Source organism: Staurois parvus, unplaced genomic scaffold (assembly GCF_062004578.1).
Source record: "Staurois parvus isolate SC_StPar_1 unplaced genomic scaffold, SC_StPar_1.0 ptg000205l, whole genome shotgun sequence".
Classification (NCBI taxonomy): Eukaryota; Metazoa; Chordata; class Amphibia; order Anura; family Ranidae; genus Staurois; species Staurois parvus.
The window spans coordinates 1,503,935-1,515,216 of NW_028318001.1; the positions used below are offsets into that span (position 1 = coordinate 1,503,935).

Genomic DNA, 11,282 nt, shown 5'->3' on the forward strand with positions numbered 1-11,282 from the left:
AATACATCACTGGAAATTCTGATTGGAGGGTCTTTTGATTAGGATCCAGCTTGATAATGCCACAACAGATGCATGCCATCAGGAAGGATGCAGAAGTCTTGCCATGGTAAAAGAAGAAAATAATCTGTCTTAGGTAGAAATTCCTGTTCCAATCTAACCCACCATTCACATTCCAGCTTCTGAACCCAAGGGAATTGTCCCTATACCTAGAAGTGTTCCAGGAACTCCTGGCTTCCAGATTCAACAAAAAACTAGATCAGTACACTCTGATTATGCTTTTTCTTTCCCTGAAACTCCATCCTTGCCTGCTTTACAAGCTTGAGATCGAGGGAATTCCAGTGATTCTTAAAGCTCCGGAGTAGCCTTGTAATATGCTTTGTAGGCTCCTACAGATCTTCTTTTCCAAGGGCCAGTTTACCATCCATTAATAATATGGCTATTGAAGCCCAAGTCCTGTGGGGCAGAGACCTCTCTGAGTCAATGATCCCCATGACGCTAAAAGCCAGAATTTGACTTCCCACAAGGTGTACTATCACACATTGAAGACATACTTCACCTGATGCTAGGAAATTAACATTCATCCCAGAGCATGTCCTCTGGTATGAAACCTGACCTTTTTGAAATCAGGCCTGGATCAGCAATTGGCCCTGGTTACCATCAAGTGTCAGATCTTGGTAGTTGAGCTCTTGTTCCAGAGTCTGTACAGAGTGTCTGTTATATAGCTCTACTGTTCACCAGCCTGTGTCTTAATGGGATTTGAGTTTGGTTCTTTTGGCACTTCAAAAGACACCTTTTGAACCCATCAGGTATAATCCCATTTCCAGGCTCAATGAAAAGGTTTTGTTCCTTGCCATTATCAGCTCTGTGAGGTGTATGTCTGAACTAGCAACTATGTCCTGTAAAGAACATTTTCTAGTCTTACACAAGGACAAGGTGGTATTAAGGACCAGAGACGCCATCCATTCTAAGGTGTTTTGGCCCTTTCACATCAACCAGGACACTGTGCTTGGGTCCCCATGTTCAGCCCCAGTACACTAGGAGATTTTCTTACATATACTGACTCTCTTTTGTTATGCCTGATGGTCACTACAAAGGAGCCATCTTGTTAACCCAACCTTTCCTTGTGGCTAAGACCACCATTCTAGTTTATGGAATTAATTATCGTTTACCACCCTTTCCTGTCAAGGCACACTCTACTAAATCTATGAGTGCTTCACTGCTTTTTGGCATCAGACATCTGTTTTCCAGATTTGGCTGTAACCTTGTTTTCCGTTTACACGTTTTACCAGTTGGATGTTCGGGCTTTATCTGATGCCAGAGTAAAGTCATTTTTTCTGTGATTTATAGTTGGGTTGGATCCACAGTTGGATGACTTTTGGGCATCCCAGTTGTCTCTAAACCCCGTGTCCCTCAATGAAAAAGATATTCCATTTTTGTACTTAATTTAAAATCCTTTTCTTGGATTTCTTTGAAGAACAAATGCCTCATGGCTCTGTGTTCACTCTTGACACTACTTGTTACAAAACTATACTGGGTGTCAGAGGGGATGGTTGTTATTTGTTACCAGTGTCCAAATCCTCCTGTAGGTAGTAGTATGACCCAACTGTCTCTGAATCCTCTGAATCCTGTATTCCCCAATAAACTTCAAAAAGTTTTCTAGTTTTGCACTGAAAATGGTCTTACCAGACAGGAAGTGAGTGAGAATCTCCAAACAAGGCACAGACAGAAATAAAAATCTGAAAGGGTATCTAGCCCTCTCCTAAACTACTAAAGAAATACATTGTTGCTGTTGTAGAGTTGCCATCACTTCCTGTTTGGTGAAATGTTGGAAGCAGTACAGGTAGTGAGGGCAAATCTCTCTATCAAAGACCTGGCTAGCATTATACACCAGACAGGGAATTCTAACCATTCTCCACTCTATCCATAACTAGGAAAAAATTTTGGCTTGACATACGTGTTAATTTTTGCACAGGAAGCATTTTATTCCTGAAATTACAAGCTACATTGAGATTTTTTTTTATATACCAATATGAAGAAAAAAACACCCTGATAGATCAAGTAAAATTCCAAGAATACATCTGCTTCCAGCCACAAATTGAACAACTCATCACAGTGTTTGACCTCTGGTATAGAAAAGGTTATACTAAGCAATATGGGAAAATTCCTTTTTATTACAAGATGGCCAAAAAGTGTCATCAAACCATATTGAGAGTCAGATGTGACAAGTACTTTCTGGCTCCCTAATAAAAAGGCATTGTTGCTTAGGATTTCTTTAGTTGGAAGTTTTCACTGTACAGTTGTGCATTGCACTTGGTACTACATTTTCTTTAGCTAACCCATATAGTGCAACAAGACCTTTTCTTTTTAGAGGTTGAAAAATGTTGAGGGAAAGGCCTATGTGTGGCTGGAAGTTATGTCCTTGGTGGTTTTCCTTATAACAATAGAAACAATATGTTGTATGATTAGGATTTTTTTTAACTTTATGGTTTTTGTTTCCTCTTTGCTGGCTGCTTCCTAAACTGTTAACACATAACTATGATGAAAATGTGAAATACTTCTATATTTCCACATTGTATTTTAATTATTTCCAGCCTACTCCTATTAATTTGAATGATCTTGAAATGAATGATTCCATGCTCTTTTACTTCCCTGAATTCTGTGATATATATATTCAGTATGCCCTGTGCGTAGCACTGCTGTGTCGCACAATTCACAGAGCCTGCTTTCTGAAATACAGAGGTGTTGAGAGGAGCAGTTTCAGGATGTGGAGTCAGTAGAGGAATCACTGCTTTCTGGCAGCAAGGTACCATGGGATATGTAGTTTTTAGTAATTGAAAATAAAAAGGAAAGCAAAGCTTGCAGGTATTTCAGGAAAATGTGGAAAGAGATGGCCAGCAAGCAGGCAGCACTCAACATAAAAGGAAACTTTTCAAGTACATTGATGGTCAAAAATAACTATTGTTTGTATTGCTATTACAATGCTGATGTTATAAAATGAAATTGCATGATGTGACTATAAAACTCATTTAAATATCAATTGGTATTATGAAATTTATTTTAGGTAGTTTATATACAAATATAGGGATATTTATAAAATCAGCATAATCAAAAAATCTGGTAATTTATGCAATTTACTTAAAATGTGCACTAAGAAACAAAATTAAAGTTTGTACAATGTCTGTGCAAAATGCATTACCTATATAAACTGATCACATTTCACTGCTGTAGTCATGGGAGGATAAAAATTAAGTTGATTGATTGTTGTTTAATATTGTTCTTTGGAAACACTCAGAGCACTTTATCTTAGTAAAGCTAAGCCCCAGGCAAAGAGCTAAACACAGAGATGAAACACATATATGAGAGCTGTTTTACCTGGCAGAGGAATTTTTTGGTCCTTTCAGTCCTGAAATTTACACAGCTCTGCCACACAGCACTGTACTTCCAGCCTAGGAGGGGCCCTGAACTTTCTCTGCTGTAGTTCCACTTTCACTTGCAAATCTCCTTATCTCTACCCTATGACCAGGGGCGGACTGACAACTCATGGGGCCCCCGGGCAATAGGGGATCATGGGGCCCCTGTGTCCTTGTCCAAACTCAATAAAGCCTATGAAAAAGCTACCAGGGGCATCTCATGGGGCCCCCTACTGACCCCGGGCCCTCGGGCAGTCCCGAGTTTCCAAAAGGTCAGTCCGCCCCTGCCTATGACCACATGATGAATGAGAAGCAATATATTGATCAGCTCATATCTCTGTCACTTTGCTCTCCTCCTACCAGCATACTCATTGCACTACAAAATACTTGATTGGCTGCTTGTACTGTTTCTCCCATCCTCTTTCTGAGCTCTTCGGTACAGACTTTAAGAGGCTGATACCAAGTCTAAGTCAGGCACCTCTTCTTGCATTTAAAAAAGAAATGCATATGATGATGTATTCATGATTACAGTGCTACAATAACTTGTCAGATTTATTTCTTACTGCAGTTCAGCCTCAAACAACCCAGATAGCATTTAGAGGAGCTCTCTGGGTTATTTACAATTATTGGTAGCAGAAGTGTCTAGAATTCTGTTTAGCTCCAAACATATTTCACAGTTTTGCCCTTTGTAGAACTGGCACATGTTCTAACAGTGAGCTTTGTTTTCACAGGAACCATACATTAATAAGTCAGCCGTGTGCGTCCAAGCTCATTTCTCTCTGCAGCGGGCTTATGTTGTGTTCCGAACTCTGGGACTGCGCCATCTGACAGTTGTAGATCTTCAGAACAGGGCAGTTGGGATGATCACCAGGAAGGATCTGATATCTTTGCGGCTGGAGAAGAGACTTATTAAATTGGACTCTGAAAAGCAGGATTCGGATGAAGAGCTCTTAAGATAGAAATTAATATGAGGTATTCTGAGGCCACGGTGAATTAATTGAAAAATACAGAGATGTTGGCAGTATACTCCAGTAGTCTCAACTACTATAACTTCTATCACAGCAGCAAAATCATTTGCTGAGAAGTGTGGAAAGATAGATGAGACTTTCCTATTTTATTTTTACAATATCCTGTGCGGCATTATGTAAAGAAATGTATCCTGAAATCCGTGCATGTCCCAGAATGTAAGAAATACTGCATACACATTTTCTCGTGCTTTGCTTCTAACAAGTACAATAAACTGAATCAGCCGTTTAACTTGATTTTGTTTTCCTTCAATAACACAATTTATCTCATTTCTAAAGTCCACATATTTATATAGTGTGTCATGATACAAAATAATTCAACAACACCATAAAGCAATATAACAATATAGGATGTACTGAGCACTTCTGGAGTTTGGGTTGGAAAAAAATAAAATCTGGGAGAGTGATAATAATGCTGGTATCTTTTTATCTGTGATGGAGATCAAACACACACAGAACAATGTAACATTCTTATGGTAGAGCTCCAGACAAACAGATGAACACACAATCCCTATACAGTATAGTATACTGTATATACACAGTGTATATGAATTGTTTTACCTACTAAAACATTTTAATTCCACTTGGTCAGTCCTGTGAGTCAAACATTTCTGCCAAACTACATAGCCAGGAGGATGACCCTCCTATTACCTGGCTCAGATTTATGTCAACCTGCCTGTTCAATGGACAGTGGCATAATTCATATTCATTGATCAAATTGACAGGCTAGAGGCAGAAAGGTGACACGGGAAGCAGCAAAGTTAAAACAGGAAAATATGGGTTACCCAAACTAAATTGACAGGTGCCGCTCCAGGCTCCACTGGGTTCCCCATTACTAAGCTGTGTGGGCAGAGTGAAAGGCATTGGGGGCATGGCCTGGTTGGAGCCCGGGCTGAAGCTGTCATACACCTTCTTACAGGGTTTTGCAGAGATGTGCTACTTCCAGGACTTTTCCCTTTTCCGTAGGAAAATATGGGTGTTGCTGGTTAGGCTGTGCAGTGTAGCAGGAGTTTCTGAAACACAAGACTGCAAGAACAGAATTACAAATCATTTGATAGAAAAATCAGTTCACATATTGTCAAGGGAACATGCTCAACTGATGTTGGCAGCAATAAACCATGAACAAGATAGGGACACCCAGAAATAGTCCAAGCAGGTTTGTCCTGCACTTTTATTCAATAAAGCAGCAAACAAATACAGTTTTAATGCAGGGGGATTTAAACAACAAATTAGGATGTAGACCTAGGAATGGGTTTTTTTTTCCAACTGAAAGTTCTACAAAGCCCCCGGACCTCAGGACCCTGGCAAAATGTATTAAGATTGTGAGAAAATAAAAAGTTTGTTTTTTTCCACAAGTCATAAACCCTGGAATGAATAAAATATCTTGAAAAGAAAAATTGTCTGGTTCCCAACATTTTTTCAATGTTCCACTACAGCCATGGAGCCACCGTGGTAATGTCAGTTCACATTGGACTAGGGGTTTTCTTTCCCACTGGGTGGGGAGGTGTAGGGAGTGCTACACCTAGGTAATACATACACTTCGTCAACGCAATCCTGCCAGCCATAACTTTTCAATCTCTACAATCAGCTGTGTATTTAGCTGTTTCCCCAGAGTTCCTGTTTTTTTTTATCACATTATCACAACTGTTGCAAGGTAAATGCATGTAGTACTTTGTTCCATTTTGATAGATGCCTTGGTTGTTGAACTAAATTGATCAATAGTGCTCCCTCCTCCCACTGCTGTCTGACCACTGCTCAGAAGGAGCAAATACCTAATAATCTCTGGGTGACAGCAAGGAGAAGGAACGGTGACAGCGATCATCTCTGGTAGCAGGCATGTACTGGTCTTTCTCAACAACAGCCACCAGCTAGTCCTTCTGCGCATAGTAGCAGGAAGGTGGGTAATCCCTCTGCAACTCCTTGTCCTGGCCCAACAACTCCATGATCTTGCAGACATCTTCCTCCTGTAAGGAAGCTGAAGTGTAGCTTGTGTGTACATGGGTTAGTCAAGTGTCTAACAGGGAAAAGGCTTCCTCACTGGCTCTGGTATCAGTGCAACCATTAGTGCAGCCAGTGAGAGGTTCCAGGGACAATCCATGTGGAGTGCACTGCAAAGACGTGGGAAGGCCACCAATTAGCATTGGAATCAATGGCCCTCTGATCAGCTCAGTAGTTGACAGTGAACAAGAACATGATCCTATCAGTGGGACTCACCTTAATAAAACTACATAGTGCCTGTTTCATGTCCATGCCTTACATGCTGCATAGTGATGTGTGCTTAAAATTGACTGGATTACTAAACACATAGCGGTTTATTTACTAAAGCTACGCAAAATAAGGAGAGTGCAAAATCAGGCTCACTTCGGCATAGAAACCAATCAGATTTTAACTTCAGCTTGTTCAGTTAAGCTTTGACAATAAAACCTGGAAGCTGATTGGTTCCTATGCAGAAGTGACTCTGATTTTGCACTCTCCAGTTTTAGTAAATAAACCCCTTACAGTCAATTCAGTTGATGTATGGTAAAACAAATTAATACTAATTATTATTAGGCAGACTGATTTCTTTTGGCCAACATATATTTATAAAATATATGATGTGACCCTCATACTGAAATGTGTGGAGACCCCTCATATAGAGGTAAGAGAGGGGTAGAGATTGGTACAGGCTTTTCGTGGAAAGTACAAAATCAAAAACACCGTGTGATGCACATATAATGTAAATGGGATAATCATGAAAATGCACACAAGCTCTGTGATGTATTTTTTGTAGTGTTGTAACAAATTACATTGATAGGATCAGAAACCTTCTAGCATGACCTTGTTCATTAGGTATAAAACATTTTACTCCTCATCTTTCAGCTTCCAGTTGGCACTCACCTGACATTTAAGCAACCTCTCCCTAAGAGTTCATTAACATAGCTAAAGAGGTTGTAACCCAAAAAGAAGATATATTATCAGAAGCAAATAGTTTTGTACCTGCTGGTGTGGGTCATGTTTGAGGATTAGGATACACATTGCCTAGAGTAGACATATTCAAGTGGTGTTTATCTTTAGTACATCTTCCACATCTTTTCACCTCAATTATGTTACTTGATTAGCAGTGAGAAAAAGAGCTGCACTCTGACACTCCTGTCCATATATATGGCATTGTGTTCATTGTGTTGGCCAGTTTGCATGTTTGCCAGAAGAGTTGTTTTGTTATTTAAATGTTTTTTTGTTTTTCTCATCTTATGCATGACATTTCAGATGTTCTGTATAAGTCACCAGGATTTTTTTTCAGTGGGAACACAGTTCTGGTACCTCCAGCACTGAAAGTGTGTAATAGCAAGTGGTGTATTCTGTTTTTGTGCTGTCCTAGGCAACACAAAAATTGCCCCCACCCCAAAAAAAAAAGAGAGTGGAGAGAAAGAGATAGATAGAGAAAGTCCCCAGAACCAAAGACAGAGAGATGCGTTCTTCCAGTACCCACCTGCACCTCTCTGGAATTAAAGCAGCCAGCCATCCCCAATGTCACCCTTGTGCGGGAACGAGAGTCGGCCTCTACCTACACCCTCAAGATGCCCTCAGCCTATTTCAGGTCCTATGGCAGAGCTCAGGCAGTGCCTTGCCTGGTCCCCATCTTCTGTTGCCTGCCACGTGAGTCCCTTCCTCTGGAGGGTGACGCCCCCCCCCCCAAAAAAAAAAATTGCCGTCCATGGCCAACGCCTTGTATGTCTTGTGGTAAATACACCCCTGGTAATGGCAAGGGTTGCTGGGGTGTTCTGGAGGTTCTATCTATTGTTGCTAGGTGCTGGGGGATCAGTTGTTGCCATTGGGTGATTTATTGTTGCGGGGGGATCTGTTGTTGCTGGGGTGGATCTGTTGTTGCTGAGGATGTACACTGCTCAAAAAAATTAAAGGAACACTTTTTAATCAGAGTATATCATCAAGTCAGTTATACCCCTGGGTTATTGATCTGGTCAGTTAAGTAGCAGAGGGGGTTGTTAATCAGTTTCAGCTGCTTCGGTGTTAATGAAATTAACAACGGGTGCACTGGATGGGCAAAAAATGGGACGACCTCCAAAACAGGAATGGTTTTACAGGTGGAGGCCACTGACAGTTCTTTCCCTATTCATCTTTTCTGACAGTTTTTTTACTAGTTCTGCATTTGGCAAGGGTCAGTGTCTGTGCAGCTGTGGAAAACGTTATGCTGCCTGTAACATCATTCAGCATGACCGTTTTGGTGGTGGGTCGGTGATGGTCTGGGGAGGCATAGCCATGGAGGGACACACAGACAGGCTAGACAATGGCACCCTGACTGCTATTAGGTATTGGGATGAAATCCTTGGACCCATTGTCAGACCCTACGCTGGTGCAGTAGGTCCTTGGTTCCTAATGGTGCATGACAATGCCCGGCCTCATGTGGCGAGAGTATGCAAGCAGTTCCTGGAGGATGAAGGAATTGACACCATTGAATGGCCCCCACGCTCACCTGACCTAAATCCAATGGAACACCTCTGGGATATCATGTTTTGGTCCATCTGACGCTGCCAGATTGCACCTCAGACTGTCCAGGAGCTCAGTGCTGCCGTGGTCCAGATCTGGGAGGAAATACCCCAGGACACATCTGTTGTCTCATTAGGAGCATGCCCCAATGTTGTCAGGCATGCATACAAGCATGTGAGGGTCATATAAACTACTGAGTACCATTTTGAGTTGCTGCAATGAAATTTCAGCAAAATGGACTAGCCTGCTGCATCATTTTTTCACTTTTGATTTTTTTCACTTTGACAAGAGTCTGTAACAGCTCCTTAGTTGTTTGGACACCCCACTTCAACAGAAGATTACAGTGGCGAAAGTTGGGTGAGAAGGCCGAGAAAGATTTAAACTAAAAGAGGAATTAGCATAAGTGACACATCCTACTGACTGTAACTGTAGCACCCCCCTTACCCCGGAATCATGGTGGTACCCCTCCAAGACAGGGTGGGCTGACATTTCAGCTCATGGTGTAGATTACTTAGGCAATAGTGGGATGTAAACATATGGGCACAAGTCACTTTAAGGTACAAACAAAAGAGGTTATTGACTTTCACTCAAAACTGCTGGGAGACAGGGATAGGGAGTTCAGGACACTTGTTGCCGGTGTGCAGACTCAATAGCACAAAAAGAATAGACAAGAATATAGGAGAGCCTTTAAGCTGATTTCAGCAATCTCTACCTTCTTAGTACCAGCCATATCCATTGGCAACAACATTTTTCCCAGTAGCAGCTGCAGTAGTCTTGATGATCCCATCTTGATGCTTTCCCAGGCTCTCCACACTCAGGACCTCATGTAGCAGAGTGACCTCTGGTTCTTCATCTTACACATCATCTGTTTCTCTCCTGTCCTCAGCCAGGCTCCCGGACCACATAGCCGCAAGCAGCAGGAATTACTGAACGTGCTCCAGGCACATGTACAGGCCTCAGGTCTAATCACTCAGCTGCTCCTCACACACCCACCCCAAGCCAGATCTTGGGGAGAAGAGAGCGATTACTCTGCCCTCCCTGAATATTTATACTCCCCCCAGCATGCGCCATTGACCTTAGACATCTTGCTGGTTGGCTAGGAGAGGCATGAATATTCATAAGTCTGTTTTTCTGTACTTATATACCAATACCAGAAGTACCAATGACACTTACTGGAAGAAGGGAGAAACCACAGCTCTGCTGAATTTAGGGGAAAACCCAAATGAACAAGTACACTATAAATTACTTACTTTGTCTACCAACCAGCAGAACTAAATTTGACTACTAACCCCTGTTTAGAACAGGGTGGCTACAAGTTATGTCCCTTGTGCAGTTTTTTTTGTTTTTGATTTTAGCTGCATTTTTTTTTTCCCAAAAACAATTTTTATTGCTAAAAGTGGCACAATGATAACATATACAGGTTACATTTGGATCATGGACAGTCTCAGCAAAAAGCAGTATCCCCTATCGAGATATACATCTGAAGCGTACATAGTTTCATCACATAACAATGCAGAAAACAAGAATAAACGAAAAACAAAATCCAAACAAAAACAGACATGAAGAATGATGTGAACATAACAATTGGGTACATGAATCAGCAAATCCTTATATATTCCCTTTAATTACAGAATACAATGAAATACACAGTGAAAGGGTGGTTATATCAGTGGGTAATTGGATGTCCACCCCTGAGGGTGGAAACTTATGAACTGTATTAGTACCTGTGGGTCTTTAGCTGCATTTTTAACTTTTTTTTTTTTTTTTTTTCCAAAAAAACGTTTTATTGAAGTATGAAAGGTAAACAAATGATAGACAGATACGGATCGCAGTCCGTGCAAAGTTTCTAGTACGTTCTCCCGTAACGCAGACGGGATCAAGACAATATATTAATTTGTATAACATCAGAGGACGGAGTTCCACAGTAAGGCAAAAGTGATAGACGTAACCATAGCAAAACTGACAGTAGCATGTACTTTCGATAATTATGGTATACACTAGGCTCTATGTAAGGAAAGTATACATAAGCGGATTCTGAAGTGGTCGTCAAAAGTATCCTCTCAAGGCATCTATGACATATATTTCCATCTCAAAAAAAAAATGTGGGTTACTGTTGTAGAATATTGTTACATCTGTATAGCTATGGGTGTTCCGTACCGAATGAGAATAATAGCTAATTAGACTATGAGAAAAGAGGGTGTAAATGAGAGAAAGAAAAGAAAAGAAAGAGAGGAGCGTGGGGATGGAGGAAGAATATGATATGAGATATCAAAATGAGGTGGGAGGAGACGCACATGACAAATAGAAGGGGGGAATGGGGAGAGAGAGATGGAGAGAAAAAAAAAAAAAAAAAAAAAAAAAA

At 41.0% G+C, this 11,282-nt stretch overlaps 1 protein-coding gene across 1 annotated transcript in view; it reads left to right on the forward strand.

Annotated features, from left to right (window-relative positions):
• The window catches only part of LOC149461322 (chloride channel protein C-like), a 198,428-nt gene extending 193,580 nt beyond the window's left edge, over positions 1–4,848 (forward strand). The window contains exon 18 of the mRNA XM_089678476.1: positions 4,142–4,848. Coding sequence (XP_089534602.1) covers positions 4,142–4,369 — 228 coding nt within the window. The 3' untranslated portion in view covers positions 4,370–4,848. The remainder of the gene's footprint in view (positions 1–4,141) is intronic.
• Positions 4,849–11,282: the final 6,434 nt, after the last annotated feature.